At 40.7% G+C, this 25,233-nt stretch overlaps 4 protein-coding genes across 4 annotated transcripts; all 4 read left to right on the top strand.

Annotated features, from left to right (window-relative positions):
* Positions 1–4,828: 4,828 nt before the first annotated feature.
* LOC115729938 (anthocyanidin 3-O-glucosyltransferase 2-like) lies at positions 4,829–6,271 on the top strand. The gene has a single exon (XM_030660573.2). The coding sequence runs from the start codon at positions 4,829–4,831 to the stop codon at positions 6,269–6,271; it is 1,443 nt and encodes a 480-aa protein (XP_030516433.2).
* Positions 6,272–9,008: 2,737 nt separating this feature from the next.
* LOC125314893 (disease resistance protein L6-like) lies at positions 9,009–9,651 on the top strand. The gene has a single exon (XM_048278177.1). The coding sequence runs from the start codon at positions 9,071–9,073 to the stop codon at positions 9,632–9,634; it is 564 nt and encodes a 187-aa protein (XP_048134134.1). The 5' UTR covers positions 9,009–9,070; the 3' UTR covers positions 9,635–9,651.
* A 1,457-nt stretch (positions 9,652–11,108) lies between these two features.
* On the top strand, positions 11,109–14,413 carry LOC115743485 (disease resistance protein L6-like). The gene is made up of 4 exons (XM_048278114.1): positions 11,109–12,329; positions 12,550–12,825; positions 14,049–14,328; positions 14,397–14,413. Exons 1-4 carry the CDS (start codon positions 11,109–11,111, stop codon positions 14,411–14,413), a joined length of 1,794 nt encoding a protein of 597 aa, XP_048134071.1.
* LOC115731889 (protein PopC-like) lies at positions 14,409–15,466 on the top strand. The gene is made up of 3 exons (XM_048278174.1): positions 14,409–15,038; positions 15,168–15,187; positions 15,259–15,466. Exons 1-3 carry the CDS (start codon positions 14,424–14,426, stop codon positions 15,275–15,277), a joined length of 654 nt encoding a protein of 217 aa, XP_048134131.1. The 5' UTR covers positions 14,409–14,423; the 3' UTR covers positions 15,278–15,466.
* Positions 15,467–25,233: the final 9,767 nt, after the last annotated feature.

Raw genomic sequence — 25,233 nt, 5'->3', positions numbered from 1 at the left:
CTGCACCTGTGCTTGGGTCCATTGAGGCTACGCCTCGAACCTCAATGTTTGTGCTTGAATACCCGACTTTCGAGCCCGGGTCCTTTTTGCCCGTGCCCCGAACCATTGATGCTGGGCCCAGGACCCCGTCGCTCGGACTTGGGTCCATCGGGCATCGGTGGATGCCCGCAACCCCGATGCTTGAGCTTGGGTTCATCAAGACCGTGCACGGGATCTCGGCACCCATGCTTAGGTCCAAGGTGTAGGGCCCATGTCCATCGAGGTCAATCTCGTGCCTAGGACCTTGGCTGCCAATGATGGGTCCATTGAGGGAGAGCCTCGGACCTTGGGCGCCCGAGATCTAGTCCCCACCATTCAAACCTAGGTCCAATAGGGCCGAGCTATAGACCTCGACGCTTGCACCCGGGTTTATGGAGGCCGGGCCATCGATCTCGGTGCCTTGTCTAAGTTCCTAGCACTCGGACTAGGGTCCATCATAGGTCATTCCTAGGACCACCGACGATCGTGCCTGGGTCCATTGAGGCTGGCCTAGGTCCCTTGCGCGTTTGCTCGGGTCCATCGTGGTAAGGCCTAGGAACTTAATTCCGGTGCTCGTGCACGAGATGTCGAGCCCCAAGTCCATCGAGACTAAGCCCGAGACCATGGCAGCGTCTAAGCCCAAGTCCATAGAGGCCAAGCTTGGAATCCAAGTGTTCGTTCCTGGACCCGGTTGCCACGATATATAAGTTCACTTCATCTATTTCACTCAATTTTATTAAACTGAAACCCAATAGACGAATCAATTGATTGACTTGTAATGCCAGCTTGGTTCAAATTTCTCAAGTTTTGCTTGATATTAATCTTCATATTGTTTTGTCACGCCCCGAACCCTACGAATCGTCGACATCCCACGCCTCACTTGAGTCGGCCCAGGATCCGCAACAAATTATACAACACATGCGGAAGCAACAAAATCTCCGTACAAACCAAAAACACGATAACTTGGGATGGTAAAAACACACATATGTACATATATACATAGTTGTTACAAACCAAACGGGCTTGCAACAAGCCCGTGACCACCTATAACAAAGACACGTGGTCAAGCCCGCTACACTACCAAAATACAACACTCCACAAAACAGAGGCCGACTACCTAAGCCTCATCCTCGCTATTTCAGGCGACTACTCGTCCGAAGGCCCACAACCTCTCCGTCTTCTTCAGGCCACGACCTGACTAGGCCCACATCATCGGGACCAATATCCGGGTACTCTACAACGCCATCCGGGGGGAGACAGTAGGGTCCCACTCCCCAACACCGTCATAGGGAATGTCGAGCCGGCGTGGTCCCACCGTCAAGTCCCCATAGCGGTACGTCCATGCTTCGACGTATGGGCTTCCAAAAGGGTTCTCCGTGTCCACCCAAATAGTAGTAATATGCCCATAGTACACCTTGTCCCTCCTACCGGGTACTGTCACCACGGTTTCCATGTCCCGGGATCCGAACCTTGAGGCGGGTCATTCATGGCCGAGGCGATGGTCCAAAAACAACAACCCACGACGGGGTGAGATAAAATCTCGAGGAAAATCCAACCCTAGATCGGGCTAGGCCCCGACACAATCTAGGCGAGCAACAATTTCCAACAACTCTTCTTCTTACCCAAAAATTCCCCAATTAAATTCCAGAAAATTCCATTCTTCCCGAAAATTCTCACACCTTCCAAATATTCTACGTTACCCGCTCGGCGTTCCACGCCCCCAACAATAAAATATTCTACGTACCCGGGGCCCATTTTTAACACATCCACCATAATATAAATATCCACATTACCAAAATATCCACGTCACCCGAATATTCCACGTTACCCAAAAATATTCCACGTCACCCGAATATTCCACGTTACCCGAATATTCCACGTTACTCCAAACATATTCCACGCCACCTAGAATATTCCACGTTACCAGAATATTCCACGTTACCCAAACATATTCCACGTCACCCACCGACATCATACATTCATGAAATTGAGCCTCGGACCTTTATGGAACACGGCTCTATACATATACCCGGTCTCGACACATAGGAATACGACCCACGATCTCGGTCTCGGACACATAGGAACACGACCGGATCAAGTCTCGGACAATTAGTCGAACACGACTCACTTTGGTCTCGGACGACTTAATGAACACGACTTTCTTACTTTCTGGTCCGACAATGACAATACGGCTCACTTTGGCCTCACGACTGATTGAATACGACCATCACATTTCCTGGCCTCGACAATCGAAAACGGCCACTTTGGCCTCGACACTTGATTGAATACGACCCTCATATTTTCTCAGAATAGATCGGATCACGTGATTCACTCACGTTAGAGAATTAATAATTCGGGATCACCCGATCAATTCACACTACCCAAGAATTAATCCAGACTACCCGATCAATTTATGCTACCAAAGTATCCAATCCACGCCATGCGACCATATTACGCTAACGTAGCAATTTATAAATCACGTGCCATTATAATTATACTAACGTGGAAATATATCACGCCGAACAATAATAATTTTCTAATATATAATTAATTCACGACCATAGTACTATACTATAACAATGTCACATTTAATTAGCACCGTGGCATAACGATTTTATGTCACATAAAAGTAACCCTAGTTAATATTTAAACTAACCATGGTTCAAAAACTAACTAGAGTCAAATACTAACCTAACCATGATTAAACTATAGCATAAAGTAACTCTAGTTAGGCATAAAGTAACTAGGGTTGGTAGGGTGACCATGGTCAAACTTGACCAAACAAATATCCTCTTGCAATTACTATTCACCTCAAGAACAAGCATATCTCACCTCCATTTCTGCAATTTTCGTCCAGCCCCTCCACATGCTCAAAACCAACACTTTCTTCATCAAAAATTCATAATTTCATGGTCTTTTAGCAACCTAACCACCTAATTTAGGTTTAGAAACAATCCTACCTCAAAAACCGCAAAACCTCCGTTGAACGGTTGAGGAAAAGCTTGAATCGAGTGGCGATTCCGGCGGTCCTTGTACGGCCGGCGACTCGGCGACGCTCTACGACCCAAGCGCCCAAAGCGACACCAAAGAAGGCTTGAAGAATTTTCGCAATGGAGGGTGAGAGAGAGGGTGTTTGGCCAAGTGAGGGAGAGGGAGAGTGAGGTAGAGAGAAAGTGAGCTAGAGAGAGAGGAGAGTCTTGGATAATGAAGAAGAAGATGCCAATATAATAACTAATATAGGTTAATAATAATTAATTATGCTCCCAAAGTCAAGAGAAAAATAATTATCTCCCTCATTGACTAGTCAATCTCGGCCAAAAGGAAAAATGGCCAAAATACCCTTAGTTCCAAGTGAAAAATGAGGTATTTTTCGAGGCAAATGGGTCCTTTCCCATATCCAAATCAAATATACTTTTCCCCGAACCCTTGGGGCGAACCGCAAGGAATTTCACACGATGAGGAAACGTCCAAAATTTTATTTATTGAAACCCCCGAATGTCCGACGTCAAATTCCGAAGCTCGATTCGCGATCAATCTCGATCAATAGAATTGTCGCGTATCTCAAACTAACGGGCGGCTTTTAGGAGCTACGCGTATCGACCCGTGATTAAAATCACGTTTAAGAATTACTCGAGCCTTGGCGACCTTGGTGTCATTCAATTGCAGGGTCAATCACTAGTCCCGATGGACACGATCGTTAGAAAATAATCGGGGACGTTCGGAACCCATACGAGGTCGAACGGAATCACCCGTGATCCAAGCGTAGGGTATTACCCAACTCGTTCCTTAATTATCCTAGGATCGGCCTATATTGGTCCAAAATATTCCCTCGACAATTTTCATGGCCAAAGAGTCAGTCCATGACCAAGTTCTTAGGTCCACGTACTTGATTTTCCTAGCTAGCCATTCCCATTTGGTTAGTCTACTCGAGAGGGATCGTTAGTGAGATTCAACCGAAGTACATCGATGAGACTTTTCATTTATTCAAGGCTTCAAAACGAGCCAGACTACAGGATGTCACATGTTTGACCGGTGTGCCTTGGTTGATTGTTTGCTAACGTCGCTTTAATGGCGATACGTGTCACACAGTCGTGAGGACAATAAGGTTATTCGCTAACACGTGTTAAATGATTTTATAGGTTGAGAGTTACAAGTGGTGATGTGATTGAAAACCCTTTGTTTTGTAGGTGTGTTCGGATGTATGTGGGTGTTTATATAAAAGCATTGTTTGCTTTTGTTGGAAAATGAGGGTGCATGGCAAGGACTGTGGTCCGCCTATGTAGGCTACCACAGCCCTTATGCAGTTATCATTAGTTATCATTTTCGAATGTGAATGTGAATCAAGCTTTTTCCCTTTTGTCTTTAATAGACTCGCTTCAGACGCTTAATGTACAGAAAGAGAAAATGACCATGAAGCTCTCCCGAACGCAAAAAAAAAAAAAAATAAAACAAAAGAAAAAAAGAAAAAAGAAGAAAAAACCCATAAAAACTTGAAAAAAAAAAAAACGATGGGCGTAGATCACGTGTGGGGTCCAAAAGAAAATTTTTCATCCTATCATGTCTGATTTTGTCTAACGGGCTGAAGCTCGAGACAAAAATGTCATACGCTGCATTAGGTGCAAATGCATTGAATCAAGCAAATCAAACAATCGAATGACAAAAATGCCCCGAGAAGACGGAATCAACCGAGAATCTTCCTCGCCACAACCCAACATAAATAATAATCAACATAAAAAGCCTCAAGCCTCATCACCGTCTTTTCCAACCACGAAACTTCGAAACACTCCCAGGGAAATAATCAGCTTCGCCGATGACCCACGCCGAGCTCATTTTCGTCCCATCGCCTGGCATGGGCCATCTCATACCGATGGTCGGGATGGCCAAGCTGCTTGTCGACCGTGACCCACGCCTCTCTGTCACCGTCCTCATCATGAGGCTTCTGTTCGACTTCGATGTCGATTCATACACAAACTCGCTCGCCACCACTGGGGCCGCTGCCCGCATCCGCTTTGTTCATCTCCCACGTGAGAACGCCAACACTGTCATCTCCTCGGGCAATTTTCGCACCCATTTTATTGAAAGCAACATGCCCCTCGTCAAGCAGGCTGTTGCCAAGATCGCCGACTCAGCCGGCTCAACCAGGCGGCTTGCAGGGTTCGTTCTTGACATGTTCTGCACCACCATGCTTGACCTGGCGGATGAGTTCGGAGTACCATCCTATATCTTCTTCCCGTCAAGCGCTGCTTTCCTCGGCATGATGCTGCACCTCCAGTCACTCCAAGACGAGCACAACGTGGACGTAGCTGAATTCAAGGATGCGGCTGGCGAACTGGACATCCCGAGTTTCATGAACCCTTTGCCAGCCAAGGTCTTACCCTCCGTGGTTCTTATGAAGGAGGCGATCGGACCGTTTCTGGAGCACGCCAGGAGGATGAGAGCGGCCGCAGGCATTGTTGTAAACACGTTCGACGAGCTTGAACCTCATGCAATAAGGTCCTTAGCAGGCCTAGGGGCGCCCGTGGTGTATCCAGTTGGGCCAATATTAAATCTGAAGGGTGAGATAAAAAAGAAGGCTAACAGCGGAGGCGATGACATCATGGAGTGGCTCGACGGGCAATCACCTTCATCGGTGGTTTTCCTATGCTTCGGGAGCATGGGGAGCTTCGGCGAGGACCAGGTGAAGGAGATGGCTTGCGCGCTGGAACGTAGTGGACAACCCTTCCTGTGGTCCCTGCGGCGGCCCTCGCCAAAGGGCAAGGTTGAAATCCCTCGTGACTACATGGACCCCGCGGAGGTCTTGCCCAGAGGGTTCCTAGATCGGACAGCTGGCTTCGGGAAAGTGATTGGGTGGGCCCCACAGATTGCGGTCCTAGGGCACCCAGCAATTGGGGGGTACGTGTCGGGCTGCGGATGGAACTCCACCCTAGAAAGCATATGGTTCGGGGTGGCCATGGCCACATGGCCCTTGTACTCGGAGCAACAGCTCAATTCGTTCGAGCTAGTAGTGGAGCTGGGCCTCGCAACGGAAGTCAGGATGGACTACAGGAGGGATTTCAAGATGGAGACCAATGCCGTAGTGATGGCGGACGAAATAGAGGGCGTAATAAGGAAGTTAATGAGGGAGGTTGGCGGTGAGAGATGGAGAAAGGTGAAGGAGATGAGCGAGAAGAGTAGGAAGGCGTTGGTTGAGGGTGGCCCTTCCTATTTGTCTTTGAGTCGTTTCATTGAAGACATCTTCAATAATATGCCTTGACTTATTTCTGTTCCTGTCGTCTTCGCTATTCGTGATGTTTCTCGGTCCATTCGTTCAAGTATTATGACACTCCATTAATAAGTTTATTAGACTTCTAATATCTTTAAAATATTGCGCATTGTTGCATAGCGGTCACCTGTCAAGGGACGAGAAAAACATAGCAGAGAAAGGAACATCAGACCTAACCAATTTCATATTCTTCTCATCCAGACAAAAGAATAACAGGTAGCATTAGGTGTACATTGGTTGATCTTATAAAATCGATATTGTTTCATGACAATTCAAAGATGATATATGCATACGCGGAAGATAGGAAAAAAGTACCAAAAAAGCCCTAAACCATTCCATTGTTACTAATTCAGTCTTAAACGTTTTAATTCTATCGATTTAGTCCTAAACTTTTTTGCATTGGTACCAATTCAATCCATCCGGCTAATCTTAGGCCGGAAATTGCTAACATGGAAGCTAGTTGTCCTATGTGATACCGCCGATACTTTTAATAATTTTTTCAAATTATTCTTTTTCTTTTCGCGTTTCTTTTGCCGATGGCTTGGGGTGATTGGTTCTCGGTCTTGTTCGGTCGCACCCTAGAGCTTGGAACCAAACTCGAGGGTCCGGTTCCTAGTTTCAAGGACAGGGAACCGACATATGGTCCTAGGACCCCGTCCGATTCCCGGGCGATCCAATCATTGGCCTAGTTGCATTTTTTTTTTTTTTGTGATTCATCGTTAAGGTTTTCTCGTTAATGAAATATTCATTGGACCATCTTTCATTAATTGCATCACATTATTGCTAAACCTTGAAGTCATACTAAGCATCCTAAGCATCTTAGTTTTAAGTTTAGGTTTACATTTAGAAACAATTTTTAAAAATAAAATTTTAAAGGGAAGCGGGCCACTTGTGCTGGCCTCACAGGAAAAAAAAAAAAAAGGAAGTGGGCCTGCGTCATCCAGGCCCATTTCGCGTTGGGGGAAGGAAACATGGGCTAGGTTTGCCGCGTGCGTCCGAGTTGACTCGGCTCGATTCGATCTCTCTATTTTATTTATTCATTTCCTAGTGTGCAACAATAAAAGGAAAATTTATTTTGACCTATATTGGCCATTGTTAATTTAAAACAAAAAAATAAAAACATAAATTAAATTTGAGCAGGATCGATAAAATTAGGTGTCAATAGCTACCTTTCTTGGAAAGGAAGCTTAAAGAGGTTCCATTTAAAGACAAATGGACGCCTAATCTCGTCGAGAAATGGGTTAAGAAATGGCCAAAAACGAGGAATTAAAAGGGTGATGCCACCTGCTAGGGAAGATCAAAAGGCCGTGGAGGACACCGTGTTGCAAACATTTAACATCCAAGAGGTGTTATGATGTAACTACGAGGACCCCATGGAATGGAGGCATTGCCCAAAGGGGTCCCGGACTTGGACGGCTTGGGTTGGAAAAGTGATTGGGTGGGACCCGCAGGCCGGGGTCTTGGCTCACCCGGCAATTGGAGGATTTGGATCCATAGTACTTACACGTCGAAGAGCATACGGCCCGGCGTGGTGATGGCCTTGTTGCCCCCGTACGCACAACAACCGTTTCATCTGTTTGAGCTATTGGTGGAGCCGGGCCTTGCAGCTGAGATTAGGATGGATTACAAGATGGAGAGCGAAGTGTGTCGTGACAAGTTACAACATGTGAAATTTAAAAGATTTGATGAGGTCATAACCAATTGTTCTAAAAGCTTAAGATGATTGAAAATGCGTGATTTAACATTTATATATTCCAACACTCAGCTGATAGAAGAAGGTTTAATATTTATATATTCCAACACTCCCCTTCACGCTTAGTCTAGTCTTTTACCTAGTGTTAAGAGTGGATATATTCATTGGGGAGGCAAATAGGAGCCTGGAAATATTTGAACTCAAGATCTTTTACTCCGATATCATAAAAGATTTGATGGGGCCATAACCAACTATTCTAAAAGTTTAAATTGATAGAAGAATGTGTGGTTTAATATTTATATATTTCGACAAAATTGAATGTAGAATGAGGAAGTTAGTGGAGGAGGTCGACAGCAATAGGTGGCAGAAGGTGAACGAGGTGAGTGAGAAGAGTGGAAAGGCATCGGCAAAGTGTTGCTCTTCGTACTTGTCTTTAGTCGTTAGATTTAAGACAGATGTCTTGATCTAGGTCACTACAATGGTTGGAACCTGTAGTATTTCTATAGGGGTTCTCGTGCCCAAACATAAAGTTTCTGGTTCTAGCCATATTTTGAAAAATGGTTCCTGATTTTTCAAAGAGAAAGTCATTTTTCTGAATTGCAATATAAATTTTCCCGTGGACTGAAAGAATATTTTATGTTGACTTATTTTTCTAAGCGATCCAAACGCCAAATAATATGAAAAATATTACCTTCAATGTCGTTTTTCACGCTGGACTGATCAGCGATACGACATCAACTCTCATTGGATGATAAAGGTGCCAAGAAGGTCAATTCCTGGAGAAGAAACTGTAATCTTGGCCTAAAATGACATCAAAATGGAAGAAAACGCAATACACACAGCACGCCGATCCTGACCATTGACTTGGACTGACCGGTGTTATTGGTGTCGACACGGCGGATTGATGAGGACTGGCCAACAACGTCCCCGTAATTTCAGTTTACTATAATACCTAACGGGAATGGGGAACAGAAAGTCAATTCCACATGACTCAACTAAATATAAACATGCTTGAAACGCATAACACCGAATTCCCCATTATCCCCAGTCTGTAAAATCTTTGTCGAAATCTTTTGAGGGTACCTGATGCAGCGGCGATGAAAAGAAAAAGGAGTTGTTCAGAAGCAGGATCCAGGAGCCACCACACATCTGGAGCTCAGTTCGAGGTGTTCTTGAGTTTTCGAGGACCTGACACTCGTGCTAACTTCACAGATTCCCTCTATCATGCCCTGTTAGATAAGGGTATCCATGTTTTTATGGACAAGAAGGGGATCGACGTCGGAGAAGAGATCGGCCCCGAGATTTTCCAGGCCATCGATGGCTCGAAAATCTGCATTCCCATCTTCTCAAGAGAATACGCCTCTAGTAGCTGGTGCCTGCGCGAGCTGGAACACATGATGGAGCGTAGGAAAACTAAGGAACTGGAGGTGTTGCCCATTTTCTACGACGTGGAACCCTCCGATGTGAAACTTGAAACCGGAGTGTACAGGGACGCATTGAATCTGCACAAAGAAAAACGTGGGGCTGAGATTGTCCAACGCTGGGAAGAGTCGCTCAGGGAGGTTGCTGGAATCAAGGGATGGGACACCAAAAACACAGGGTATGTGAACACATTCAACTTCATCTTCCCTTTTCTCTCTGTTTCTTTTGCCTTTGCTTGAATAATGGTTATGATATGAAGAGCCAAATATTTTACTGTCACTTTTCACTTTTACACACTGTAATATAGTAATATATTCTCTGGAAAACCTCAAAAAAAAAAAAAAATGTACCGCCCTAAAAGGAAAGACGGAAGGAAGCAGCTTCTCCGCTTCAAATTGACAAGGGGGAGGACAGTGGTCGAAAATTCTAGACGCCCGTTTCTATCATAGTCCATTTATTTTTGTGAAAAATAAACTATTTATAAAACATTTTAACAACAAATCATTTATATTATTTAGAAAAACAAATAAACGATGTATTGACATAGTGTTATCGATAATGTATAAATTTCCCATTGATTTTTTTATTTCAAATAATATAAATGTGAAGAGAAAAATTCTCCTTTCATTTAATGAATATTTTTTTCTATACATTTACAATACTCAATCATATTATATATATATATATATAAACTGATAACTATAATTAGGAGATATACAATAGGAAGGATTCTATACTATGAAGTATACTATACAATAAAACTTCCTAACAAATAGGCTAAAATAGCTCACGACCACAAAGTGGTCATTGAGAAAATTTATATGCTTTTAAGATTATTCATCTTCACAAAACAAACGGGAAGCTAGTGTACCACCATTTCCTAAAACAATTTTGTTGGGTTACCCAATATCAAATCCACTAAATAAGTTTGCGATCCAAAAGTTCGCCCATGCAAGAGCTTTGGGTGGTTTGAGGAAGTCGCCAAAAGGTTAATGATGTACTTAACAGAAAAAGATTTGTTGGCCTTTTCACCCTCCATCTCCATCAGTACGCAACTTCTGGGGCAATGGAATAATGCCACGCAAAAGAACTTAGTGCAAAAGTGCTGAATTCGAGGAAAAAAAAGGTGATTTCATCTGCATTCATTGCGCGAAAAATTGCTTTTATTGCTTAAAGTAATTAATATATGAAAAATAATTTTATCACGATAACAATATATGTTTAATCAATTTCGTGGACGATGAAAAAATTTCATATATTAATTATTTTAAGCCATTATTTTTAGAATAATATTTTTTAAATTATTCTTTTTTTGCTAAACAAACCTAACTCTGAAACCATGTATTATTTAATATCACAAAAAAGGTGCCAGATAAAATTAGTATTTTCAGTAGGCAGAGTTAAGATTCAAATAGTCATCATCGTGTAGTGTAAACACATCAAACCTTGATTATTACACATAAATCTAGGTTAGGCTCTCAAAGCCGGTTTTGTGGATTGTAGTCTGGTTTCCAATTTCGAAAAAACATGGAATAGCCCCTGGTTCGATTTCTGGTTCTAGCGTTTGAATTGGACCACCCGAAACATGCTCACTTCTGATAGACACTGTGCGAAGAATAGTGGAAGTGATCATCTTATTCTTCATGATCTTGGTCATCACCTACTAAATATCCGTTTTTTCTTATTACTATGATTGAATTAATTCGGAAAGTCATGCACTTTTTCTTCCTTTCTGCCCGGAATTTTGTGGCTAACTCATCATTGACGGTGACTTTTTTTTTTTTTTGGTCGGACAACGACGGTGACTTCATTGCCCTCTTTCTGCTGGCATACAGCCATGGAAAACTCACACGGCTAGTAGCTCGTCAAGTTTTACTTAAGCTTAAGGTGTCTCCCGTACATCTATCCGATCCTTTGGTCGGGATCCATCAGTCAGTGAATGAAGTGATAGATCTGCTGAGTGTAGAAGCTAAAGACATAAGGCTCATTGGATTATGTGGAATAGGTGGTATAGGCAAGACAACTCTTGCCAAGGTTGTTTACCATAAACTGTCAGCTGATTTTGAAAGCTGTAGCTTTATCCCAGATATTCGACAAGCATCAGAAAGTTCCAGCTCTGGTCTTCTAAATTTGCAAAGGCAATTAATACGTGATATCCTTGGGGACAAAAGAATTGAGATTTCCAGCATCGATCAAGGAAAAAATATGATTAAAGCACGATTTTGTAGAAAAAGAGTCCTTGTTTTCCTTGATGATGTAAATGATAGGAGACAACTTACAGCACTAGCAGAAAAGAGAGAATGGTTTGGTTCAGGAAGTAGAATTGTGGTTACAACGAGAGACAAAAGTGTACTGTCTGTGTTTGAGGATAGTTTGGCTTATGAAGTTGGGGAGCTAAATAATCTAGACTCTTTACAACTTTTTAGCAAGTATGCATTTAGAAGGAACTCTCCTCCGATTCAATTTCTTTGTCTATCCGAGAAGGTTACAGCAAAAGCTGGGGGACTTCCTTTGACAATTGAATTGATCGGTTCATTTTTATGCGGAAAAGAGAAAGCAGTGTGGGAAGATACAATAAAAAAGATGGAAAAACATCTTCATAAGGATGTGGAGACAAAGTTAATGTTAAGTTATGAGGCTTTAGATGGCACGCAAAAGCAAATATTTCTTGATATTGCTTGTTTTCTGGCTGGAGAAAATAAGAGAGATGCAACCTATATGTGGGATGACTGTGAATTGTTTCCAGATGAGGGGATTGAAGTCCTACTTTTAATGTCCTTAGTAAAAATAGGAGCAAAGAATGAGTTATGGATGCACGACCAGCTTAAGGACTTGGGTAGGAGCATTGTACGTGGCGAAAATCGCAACGATCCAGGAAAGCGTTCACGAGTGTGGAATCATAAGGAAGCATTGGATGTGATTGCCAAAAAGAAGGTAAATCCAAGTGAAACACCGTGTAACTTCTTTATAGCATGAATCTACCAAGAAGTTTCCTTGTTTCAACTTATTTTGTATAGACCCCGTTTTGGCATCATATGGACCCAAAACTGTTGTAGATATCCATGTGCACTTTTTCTTTTTTTGGGCAATCCATGTGCACTTTGCCTGGGTTAATAGCACACTTTTTTTCCTTTTTTTTTTATAATCATTATAGGGAACTGAGTCTACTGAAGCAATTTGTGTGGACTTAAGTGGAGCTCTTTTGACACCAGAAGAATTTAAGAAAGTGCCAAATGTAAGATTTCTTGGAATGACAAGCGGAAATCTCTCCGGGGACTTTGAGGATCTCTTTCCAGAAGTAAGATGGCTTTCTTGGAAGAATTGTCCTTCCAATTTGCAAGCAACCAACTTTTGCCCCAAGAATCTTCTCATCCTTGACCTCTCGGGGACTGAAATAACGGAGAGTTGGAACGGTTGGACTCAACTAGAGGTATGGTAAAATTTTTAAGTACAAGTTTTTATTGCCTTTTTCTTCCCACACAAGCACGGGTAACTGGTTTTTTTTTTTTTTTTTTTTTTTGGGTTTTTATTTAAACCAAAAGAAGAAAACGTAACTCTTGAAGGACGTCTCCAAGATACCAAATTACAATTGCTAGCTAGAAGTATATCGAATCAAACAATTACTCTTAACTTTTGTTTAGTAAATTCCGTTTGGTATAACTGCAATTGAATTTGTACTGTGCTGTGAAGTGCTATTACCTTTATGTTTGCTAATACATATTCTAAAATTGGGTGAAGCCGCTTTTTGATAGCTCTGAAGGAGGAGCTGCTGTGAGGTACTTGACAAACATCTTACAAATTTGCAACACTGATTTCTACGGTTGAAGCTACTACACAGTACATACACACAAATTTTCACTCCCTGTTTCCCTAAACGCTAAATAAGAAACACTAATCTTTTCATTAATGAGATTAAAAGCTTAATTAACGTACTTAATCTAACAATTGATGTTCATAGAACAACATATTAACATATTCATGCGATTGGGATGTATGTGATATGAGATCAATATATCTAAGTATACTAATTGGGATACGTTTTTGGTTTTGTCACGAATATGATTGGCATATAATATTCCTAACTTATGAATATTGGATGGCGTGTGAAATAGGTTAGAAATTTTAAATTCGACTATTTTGTGAGTGAAAATATGCAGCAAATTTACACAAATAAACAAGACATAGCATCAAGCAGATTACTTAGTGAAGTAGTAAATAATGTTACGGATTTTAGTTTGAATAAATAAATATGTATCATTTACATTAAATTACGATTAACTTCTGCGTATTTTGTAATGTATGACCACCTCACCGAAATACAAAAACTATCTATAAGTCTAATTTCAAACATGTGCAGCGACTAAGGTCACAAAATGAATGACACTTATTCAACAGTGAACGTGTACAAAACTCTTTACACTGGTAGTAAATTCGTTACGTTATTTACCTTATAAGGAAACCATCTAGTTATTACGTATTTGATATCCATGTGAATGGTAACTAAGGGAATAGTGGGACTACAGCCGTGTGAGAAGAATGGATATACACATGGTACTAATAAAGTTGTTTTGATAGAATTGCTGGTTATATTTATTTATGTCCTGCAAATATACTGTAAATCAAACTCGTTAAATATACATAATCATTTGACAGGTGGCTACGAGATTGAAGGTCCTTAATCTGTCAAATTGCCGTAGGTTAAGGATAACTCCTGATCTCTCTGCGTATTTGTCTTTAGAAATATTAATTCTAGAGGACTGCAGGAGTTTGGTATTGATTCATCGATCCATTGGTCATTTAAGACGTTTAAAGCACTTGAATCTGAAAAGATGTTACCGTCTCCAAGTGCTGCCTGTTGAATTAGGCTCACTGGAAACTTTGACTGAGCTGCTCATAGATCAGAATATTTCGGGGGTTCGATATGATACCATTAGTAAAGTCCCAAGCTCAATCGGAGCACTCGTAAGTCTCGAGTGCTTGGCAATTTGTGGAGCTCCCAAGTTAACAAAACTTCCTGACTCGATTGGAATGCTGAAATCTTTAGCTGAGTTGGATATCTCAAGAACAGTCATCGCAGAGTTGCCAGATGCCATTGTCAATATAAAGAGCTTGAAAGTATTGAAGATGAATGGAAGTCAGATGCAGAAGTTACCTGAGGCAATTGGGATGTTGGAGAAACTTGAGGAGATTTATGGAGAGGATTGCAAGCGGCTAGGGATGATTCCTGCTGATATCGTGAGACTACCATTCTTGAAGACTTTGAAATTAACACAAACTCGCATGCAGAATGTACCAAAGCTTCCCCAGAGTTTGCTAAGTCTGTGTCTGTCCTCAACAGCCACAGCAAAAGCTCCGGAGATCTCCAACCTCGTGAATTTAAGGAATCTGGGATTATGTTTTCCCAGCTCAACCTCCGTCAAATATTTTCCAAAAGCGAATACTTACAGCCCATGTTGTATGCTGGAGCTTCCACGTATCACCAGCATAAACTCATATTTGGGTTGCCTTGGGTATCTGAAAGAACTTCAACTTCACAACTGCCGGAACCTGCGTCAGATTGGACAGCTTCCCTCTAGTTTGAGGAAACTTACAGTTCAAAATTGCAATCTTCTTGAAGTTGTTGACCTTTCCAACTTGGAGAATTTATTGGAACTAAGTCTCCAGGAACGAATTTCTGCTATTAAAGGCCTTGAACATTTGACATTGTTGCAATGCTTGAGAGTGTTCTACTGCGAGTCAACCGAGTTCAGCGGGCTTGAAAGACTGGAGAACCTACAACTCTTGCTGATTTATTGGTGTTACAACCTTCAGACATTGCCCAACTTATTGAACCTTCAAAATCTCAAGGCTTTTGGAATATATGCTTGTCCAAAACTGGTTGAGATTCAAGGTCTTGACAGACTGGAATCACTAGAAAGTCTTGAGATCGGAAACTGCAGTTCCTTGCAAAGCTTGCCTGATCTATCCAACTTGACGATGCTGAAGACGTATTGGTGGTAAGGAAAACAAGTAGCTCGAAGAGATGACCTCCCCCTCTAGCACTTGGAAGAGCTTGTGAGATCCATAAATCCTGAATTTTGAGGTTCGGAGGAATTCGTCATCATAGAAACAAAGAACAAACGGACTCTTTTATGACGATGACTGAGGTAGGATCTAGAAAAAGGCAACAAAGACTTAGAAATATTATTAAGCACTTGATCTCTCCGAACCTAGCTTACTTTTTCCAATAATGGAATGATACATGGAAATAATCATCGATGGAGTAGTATTTCCGTTTATTTAAGAGCGTCCTACTCCGGGCTTTTGCTGATGTGGGAATGTACTACTATGTTTATGTCATGCACCGATCCTTGGGACCGCAACAACCATAGCAAATCGCCTCAGGTCATAAAAGGACGACATCTCAAGCGCGTCATTGGCCCATTATTTTATTATTATTTTTTTTATCTTTTAATTAACGCAGGCGGAAAGTGTTACTCCCCAAACAATTATAAAAAAGTTAATAAGAATAGAAAAGTAGGATATCAGTCACATCAAACAACTTAATAACAAACGTTCTATTTATTTTATAGATACTTCTTAACCCTCGGGAGATACAGTAATAACTACAAGCTCACTCTCTAAGGCGGCTCCACGTGACCAACAAAAAGATCCTGAGGTCATCGGGGTTAACTCGTATCTACATCAACTAGAGGAGCTATCCTCACCCTCTCAAGTCATAATAAAAGGTCATCATAAAAAAGTCTCTAAAATCACAACTCAACGGTGAAAGCCCCACAGGGGTCTAGGGTTAGAGTCCCGAGAATCCATATCACTATCTAGATCCTCAACCTCCCCATCCGGAATGTCTAAATCCATGGGGTCTCACGTCCGACTCGTGCCACAAAAGGAGGTACATCAAATCCTCAGAGCAGCCCGCATGAAAAGTTTCAAGCGAACATAACTATTTTTGGCTGGTGCCTTATTGGGCTTTCGACCAACAAGAAATAAAATGGGTCCACGGGTCCTACAAAAAAAACAAAATTTATATTAACTTCACTAATTGTGTCTTTTGTAAATCAAAAATCAAGGGTGAAATGGTAATTTCGTAAAATGGATATCAATAGTCATTTGGTTCAATCGATTGGGGGCAAAAATGATATTTTCGCTTTTAAAATTCGGACAAGATTAAATTTTATGCGCGACGAGTCTTGATACCATGAATCAAAGTTTGGTGATTCAAACTTGACTTTTCCCGACAAACGTCCCGGAATAGCCAATCATCAACTTCCAAGTCTTCAAAATCAAATTTTACTTTCCACACTGGAATTCAAGATTTTTCTTACAGACGTCGAAATTCTCGGACGTTACAATTTGTATGTGAGTTTGTCAATTTTTCTAATAATATGCAGTTCTTAGGAGGTATTCGCATATATGAACGTGTAAAAAGATTAGGTATAGTTTTCCGACGGGGAAGAATCTAATGAGTTTTCCTTTTTCCTTCTATATTACACGATCAATCTCTCTGTTATTTATCCAAAACCACCAGAGTTTGGTTATCATAAAACTATGATTTGCTTTTTGTACGGTATTGGGGTATAAGTTTTTGGTTTTTGTCAGAAGATGCGTAAATGTTTTAAGCATAACACTGCTCATTGAATTTATATATCCATTCAATAATTTGTTTATGTACTCAACCCTTTAACAATGGTGTGCCCATGGTGTCTTCTTTGTCTTTTTCATGACCTTTGGTTTCATAAAGTAATTTTAATTTTCGTGAAAAGATGTTTGGCTCATTTTCCATTTTCTGAAAAGGAAGAAGTCTCTAATTAATATTGGGGTGTGGTTCATATTCTTTATCAACAAAAAAGCACAGGGTCCCGCTCATGTTTTATCCACTACTAAGGCAAAGCACGGTTGCGTTATCTACTACTAAGGCGGAATACATGGCTCTCACTCATGCTGATAATGAAGTAATCTGGATGCATAGATTATGTAAAGAGCTTGGTTTTACCTAAGAAGGAGTGAAGGTTGGGTGTGATAGCCAGAATGCCATATCCATGGCTACATATCCTTGAATTTCATCCAAGAACAAAATACATTGACATACAATATAACTTCATATGAGAGAAAGTGAAAGAGAAAGTTATAGTGTTGGAGAAAGTTGACGCACAGGTGAATAGTGCATATTTTTTTTACCAAGTAGTAAGTGTAGATAATTTGAACGGTATACAATTGTGTTGGGTTTAAAGAAGCATGTAAAGTATTCACCAAGTAGGAGAATATTGGTGTGTTTTTCATACTCCCATCAATAGGAAAACACAAGAGTCTCGCTCCTAAGTGAGTAGGCGGGAGTCCGGGGAAGCTGTCCCGGAGGAGGTCTTAAGAGGGTAGCGCCCCCTAGACACCAAAGGACTTTTATAGTTTGACCACATATTTTTCATTGGTAGTTTGGACTTAGGCCTTTAAGTAGTTACTGCTATATATACTCTTTTTCTATAATAATTAAGGAATTTAATAAAAGATGCGAGATACAAATTACAGTGGTGCTAGGGCTAGCGTTATCACCTAGAAGGGGGTGACTAGGAGATTTCAAATAATTTTAGAAATCAATGCAAAAATTCAAACGGATAAGCTCAAGGCTTCATTCAGGAATTTAACAAAAGGTGCAAGATGCAAATTATATACTCTTAAGTAGCTATTGCTATATATATATATATATTCTTTTTCTACAATAATTGAGGAATTTAACAAAAGGTGCGAGATGTAAATTATAGTGGTATTAGTGCTAGCGTTATCGCCTAGAAGGGGGTGACTAGGGGATTTCAAATAATTTTAGAAATCAATGCAAAAATTCAAATGGATAAACTCAAGGCTTCATTCAAATGATGATTGCTAAACAAGATCCGAGAGGTTCTTCATATGAGCGATGTGCACAATATTACTATCACAGAATAATAGAGAGTTTAAGGGATAGAGAATTTGCATAGAGAGTTTATAGTAATTCGACTTTGTTCAAGCCTACGGCTACTTCTTCATGTCGGCAGCCAATCGATTGGATTCTACTAGTAAATAGCTTAGATGCTACAACTTAGTGATAACTCTTGAGTCGAAAGACTTCCCGCCTAACACTCATACATTTGAATGTTTTCCTCTAAGTATTACAGTGTTTGAATCAATAGTATGTAAAGAATGTGAAGCTCTCTTGATCTTGAAATTTAAAATTCTGCTTTCTTGTGCATTTTTGCTCTTCAACTTTGAGATGTCCTTTAATACTCCTACTCCTCCACCTCCAACTACCTGTTGCTAGGCATCCAAGGATTACTCTCCAAACTTCCTCATTTGGATGAGATTGCATCAAAAAGATCTCGTAGCCGTTGAGATCGACAAAGGAAAGAATCCCCTATTGGATCAAATCGTCCATACAATTATGATTCTGGGTTTTTATAGATAGAGTTCTTCATTGGGTGAGTCATTCTTATTTTCTTTGATCCACGTCCTTCATTGATCTTTAAGATCGAGAATCTCCAAAAATAATCCAACTTAATTTGCTAGCCATTGTGATGAACATGCGGCCTCTTTTATGACGATGACTAAGGTAGGATCTAGAAAAAGGCAACAAAGACTTAGAAATATTATTAAGCACTTTATCTCTCCCAACCTAGCTTACTTTTTCCAATAATGGAATGATACATTGAAATAATCATCGATGTAGCAGTATTTCCGTTTATTTAAGTACGTCCTACTCCGTGCTTTTGCTGGTGTGGGAATGTACTGGTGTAAATACTATGTTTGTATGTGAATTTGTCAATTTTCCTAATAATATGCAGTTCTTAGGAGGTATTCGCATGTACGTGTAAAAAGATTAGGTATAGTTTTCCGACGGGGAAGAATCTAATGAGTTTTCTTTTTTCCTTCTATATTACACGATCAATCTATCTGTTCTTTATCCAAAACCACCAGAGTTTGGTTATCAAAAAAATATGATTTGAAATTTGTACGATATTGGGGTATAAATTTTTGGTTTTTGTCAGAAGATGCGTAAATATTTTAGGGCGACGTTATTTTCACTCCTATTTTATTTAAGACACTCCTTTTTCAGCTAACTTATTGAAATACCCTCTGCTCTCTCTATTTCTTCAATTTATTATTTCTTTCTTTATTAGGTTGATCCACAAAACTACCTTTATTTATATCATTTCTCTAGTTAATTTCACAATACAAATACTCTATTACACATATTAATATATCAATTTACTATGTCTTATTTTTATTTTCCCTAGAGAATATTGTCAATTTTAATTTATAGTCCCATATTCTCATTCACAAGAAATTCTATTTATGACAGCTTATGATCACACAACTAAGTGTTTTTTTTTTTTCCGAATAGTGTGACTGAAACTATATTTCAATGTCCAAAATTAAAATATAATTGAATTATTTATCCGATCTTCGTAAAAATGGAAAAGAAAATTGATCAATATATGGAAAATGTTAATTTGTTAAAAGCATGATCAAATGTCAAACATATCTATATTTAGACCATATCTAAATATTAACAAAGGAAAAACGCATAAAGGAAAAAAATGAAACTTCTTGCTATTTAACTCATGCTATGAAGAAAGTAATTGATATCGATTGTAAATTCATTCTCATAGTAAGTGGATCGAAACCTTAAAATATGCTTAAAAATTTCTTCTAAAAAAAATCTTATGCAAGTTTGAAAGTGCAAAATGTGTAAATAATTTTTCAACCCCATCTTGCAATTCATGTTAAAACGTTTTTTTTTTTTGTGACCTAGGGAACCCATGCACGGTCGGCAGCCGGAGGGTAAACTCCGGGGGCAACACGTGCTAGCCACCACACACGTGCCACCGGTTAAGTCATCCCGCAACGCCCCTAGGATTCGAACACTCGACCTTTTGCGAGAGAAAGAGTGCGCAAATCAGCGGCGCCACCCGTGTGGGTGGTTTATGTTAAAATGTTAAAAGCTCAACAAAAAAAAAAAAAAGCACAAATCAGCAATAACTTCATAAACCTACAAATTTATTCCGTAAAATCACCCACAAGGTCAAAATCTGCTAGATAATTACATTGAGTTATAATTTTCAACTTTAAAATAAAATTTCCCTCAAACTATCTCATAGAAAATATGTAGTTAATTGTATATTCATAAACGTTATATCTAGAGATTTCTAACCCTTTATATAACTTTTGTAATAGAAAAAAATGAGACCATGAGTTAACAATACCTTCTCTATGCAAAGTGAATATGATGCATGAATGATATTATATTGGGTGTAATCTGATAGTTATATTGTGAAATTGCTAATTTAAAAGATAAAATAGAAATAAAGGTAGTTATGTTGGTTAGGATGATAAAAAAGGAAATAAAAAATTGAAGAGAGAAAAGGGTATTTCGGTCAATTTAGTCCTGGATCATGCATAAAATGAAATTAATTAAAATATAGGGACTGCCATGGCAAGGTAAGACCTCTACCCTATGTTTTTCAACCCTATGAATAGATTGGCATGGGCATTTTGATCTGAATTGGCCATTTAAGTCTTCAATTGCTCAATTTCAAATTTCGGATCTTGTAAGTAAATTGGGGATTTTGTTCAATTTGCAATAAAATTTTGGGAAAAATGGTATTTTTGAATAGAATTCATCATGTTGATTCCAATTAAGTGGTTAAATTCATAAAATTTTGAAGTTTAGAGGGGCAATTTGGTGATTTCAAGTCGCCTGGGTCTGCGAGGTCAACCCAAATCCGACCAACAGGCCCGAGCAACCCTTCTTCCCCAAATGGCCATTCACGCCATTTTTGAAATTTTTGCAAGCTGATTTTTGTTGATCAAATTGGACAATCAATTAGCCATGATCAGAGAAACTTGGGGAGGGCTTTCTTCGTCTTTGAAAGCCGCGTCGATCGTGCCCAATCTCACCACCTGGGATTGTCGGAATAACACCGGCGAGGTTAATCAATGTTGCGGGATCACGAAAGTCAACCTGAGCATCAAACAGACCAAATTGGGCGTTCAATTGCACTCGCCGGACCTGCCGACGAATTGGACGGAATCCTATGCCTTCTCCAACACCGTTGGTAGGGGTGTCAAAACCGAACTAAAAACTGAACCAAAATCTGAACCGAACCGAACCGAGCAGAAATTTTGTGCATTTTAAGTTCAGTTCGGTTTTGGTTCGGTTAATAGTCAAAGAATATGGATAATTTAATAGATCAGTTCAATACGGATCAATTCGATTTAGATCACGGTTTTCTCTATCCTCTTTTTATTGTTTACTACTCTGCGCTCTCTGTCACTCTCCCCATTTCTGCTTTTTCTCTCTTCCTCTGTCTGCGTGCGCTCTCTCTCTCTTCCCTCCTTTTTCTGCTTTATTCTCTCTCTTCTTCTATCTTCGTGCACTCTCTCTCCCCCCTCCCCCCGTTTTTACTTTATTCTCTCTCGTCTTCTTCTCTCTACCCTTTTCTTCTTCGTGCACTCTCTCTCTCCCCGCCCCCCCTTTTTTACTTTATTCTCTCTCCTCTTCTTCTCTCTACCCTTCTTCTTCGTGTTCTCTCTCATCGGATTTTAGTCCAGGGTTTTGCTTTTTCGCTTGCGTTTCCTGGTTCGCAATTTGTCGCTACGATCGAGGCTTCGGGTCTGTCTGTTCCCTCTTCGCCCTTCTTGATCTCGCTTCGTGGGTCGCCATCGTTGTCGTTGCCGAAGGGGACGATGTTGCCGCTCTCGCTGCCTAGGTTCTCCGTGCGCAGCTTCAAGGTCCGTGGGCCGAGCCTGAGCGAGGAAGCTCTCGCCGCAGAGTGAACGTAAACGAGTGATTTTTGGTCGGGTTTGGTGGGTTCTCCGCAGTTGGTGATCGAGACGGCGTGCAAGAAGCTCCAACCACCACAACCCGGACTCATGTTGGGATTTGATGATGATGAGGAGATGGGATTACGATGTTGATGACAGTGAGGAGCACTTGGGGAGCTCAAATGAAGAAGAGAGGGAGCGAAGTTGTGGTGGTTGGCGGTGGTTTTGGGGGAGGCCAGCTTGAGCCTCGGGGTGGCCATTGGGTCATGCACAAGGTGGGTGTCTAACCGAAAACAGAACCAATTGAACCGAACCGAACCGAGTTTTTCGGTTCAATTCAATTTGGTTCAAGATAAATTTTGGTTCGGTTTAAGTATATTGACTAATGGTTCGGTTCGGTTCGGTTTTTCAAAAAACTGAACCGAACCGAACCATTGACACCCCTAACCGTTGGTACCATTTGACACGTATGGGCACGAGAGATTCAAGTCAGCGAAGACTCGCTCGATCGCACGAAAATTCGAATTGCTATATCAACCTTCGACACGCATTCTAGAACGGAGGCTCACATTGTGTTCATAGACTAACAAGAGAGAGAGAGAGAGAGAGAGAGAGAGAGAGAGAGAGAGGGGAGGGAAAATTCTCTCTACAAGGTCGTCATTGAAGCGAGCCCAGGCCGAGGCTTCGTGAACTTCGTCGTGCCGATCCAGAGCAAATTGAGGCTTGAGATCACTTCGGGAAGCTTGCTAGAGTCTCAAGGAAGCAATCGAGCCTATTCCAACAGCTCAACTCTCCCAAAACTGGCGAATGAACTCCGAGCTTTGGTTCTACGTATTAGTGACGGAGTTCATCTCCAGCCATGATTCTCAAAATTGTTGTGTGCGTTTTCATTCCCGAATGTCACCGAGCATATCCTACTTGTTTCATTGCATCGATTTTGCATAATACCTCGCATCGATTTTGCATAATACCTCGCATTTAAGCCTCGCAAACCTCTCCGCCATTAACGGACCTATCGAAGCTTGCCTAGCTAAATCTAGGCTAAACCAAGTCAATCGGACCGCAGGTAAGCTTCCCGAACGTCCTTTGAGTGTGTCTTGTGAAGGAATTGGCTCGATATGCTCTGATTTTCTCGATTGAGTTGCCATGCCTACATTCCGTTTGAGCTTCGTATCCGTGAATGCCATGGATGAAAAGCTTTAAATCTTAGATATGTTGAAGAGGGAGTTGAGACGAATCAAATGAGACCAGTTTTGTCCCATTCGGTGGAGATATGGCCGTCAATCGGCGCCGGAGAAGTCTCGGCCGTCCGTTTGATGGCCTGTCTCGAGGAAGAAGATGGGTCTAGTCAGCCACGATGACTGGTCAATGCTTGAGCTGGCGCCACGTGGCTTGACACATGGCGGCCACGTCGCCGAGTCGCCTAGTTTTAATAAACGAGTGATCGGACGGCAGAGAGTGTGACACATGGTCCGATAGAGGCCGTCATATTAGAAATTAGGATTTTTTTAATTTCTAAAAATAGTTTAGAAATTAGGAAAACAAGAAAAAAAATAATAAAAAAAACAGATATGGCGCCATTTTGGTCCTTGAGCAATCGGAGGGCCAAGACTCCACCATGTGGTTCAATAGGAGCCGTTGGATCTAATATTAGATTTTTTAATTCTGATAAATAGTTTAAAAAATTAGAAAAATAAAAAAATATAATAAACAGTGATACGGCGCCATTTTGTGGTTGCGCGGGTCTGGACCGGGTTGACCCGTTTTGGTTTTAACAAAAAATAAATAGAAAAAAAATTAGAAAAATCAATAAAATATAAAAAATAAATAAAAAGTAAAAAATCCCAAAAAATTATTTTAAAAAAATCAGGAAAAATCCAAAAAAATCACAAAAAATACAAAAAATGAGAAATAGACATGTTTAACTGGTTTGACCCCAAATTATGATTTTTAGATTCCCGATCTTTCTAAAATGACCATTTTACCCTTTTGGGCATTTGGCCTTCACATTTTCCGAACCAACCCCTAGATTTTAGTTGACTCTTCCCGAGCCTATAGGGCTATTCTAGGCTTGCCATGTTGATCCGATTGGTTAATTTGATGCAATTTATCCTTACATGTCATTGATTCCTTCATTTGAGCACTTAATTCTTGACCGTGATTGCTAGGGTAGAAATTTCCCGATCCGCATGATACCCGTAAGTCCTTGGAGGTTACCTCAACCTTCCCAAGCATCTATATGAACTCTTAGGTTAGAAAAACACTCAAGCCTGTACCGAAAGGGCGTCGATGGCATTTCTCGACACAACAAGATCCTTGTACCCTTTTCTTTGGTTTTCTTATAATCGATTGGTATCTCCCGACCATTCGATAGGGTTTTCCGATCATACCCTCCAAGAAATGATCGATGGCGACTCCGATGACACGTACACTATGCACATGTCACCCGACCACGCTAAAGTCGACCCCAATTTTAATCCCTTCCCGCTGTCACGACTTGGGTAATGGGCCTTGGGAGGGGCCCACGTTCGGAATCCATACCATCGCGAGTTGGACGACGGACGGCCCATTAACCCTCAAGAGCGTACCCCCCTCGTGAACGGGGAACACACTCCACGAGAGGGTCGCAACAATGATATGCAATGTGAACATAGCAAAAGGACATGGACATACAAAATATGACATGGCAATTTATACAACATGCAAAAAGGATGATGATGTATGAGTATATGATATTCGAAAAATATGATAGGCGAAATATAGTGATACTCGAAAATTTGGTATGCAAACACGATATGCAAAGTAGCATGAGATATGTAAAACACCATGAGATAATGCAAGATATGTATGAGACATGCAAAGACGACATGAAATTATGATATGAAAACATGATAGAATATTTTTTGTATTTTCTTTGAATTTTTGGAAATTTAAGATGATGCAATTGATTTGAATGTCTTGAGTTTATCCCAAATAATTCATGAGATAAAGTTTATAGGAAACGTAATCTTCCTAAAATTTTAATTAGATAAAGGCTTCTAAGAAA

Source organism: Rhodamnia argentea, chromosome 4, assembly GCF_020921035.1.
Source record: "Rhodamnia argentea isolate NSW1041297 chromosome 4, ASM2092103v1, whole genome shotgun sequence".
In the NCBI taxonomy this organism is placed as follows: Eukaryota; Viridiplantae; Streptophyta; class Magnoliopsida; order Myrtales; family Myrtaceae; genus Rhodamnia; species Rhodamnia argentea.
The sequence above is the reverse complement of the archived record's forward strand: the minus strand, read 5'-3'. Positions and strand labels throughout refer to the sequence as shown.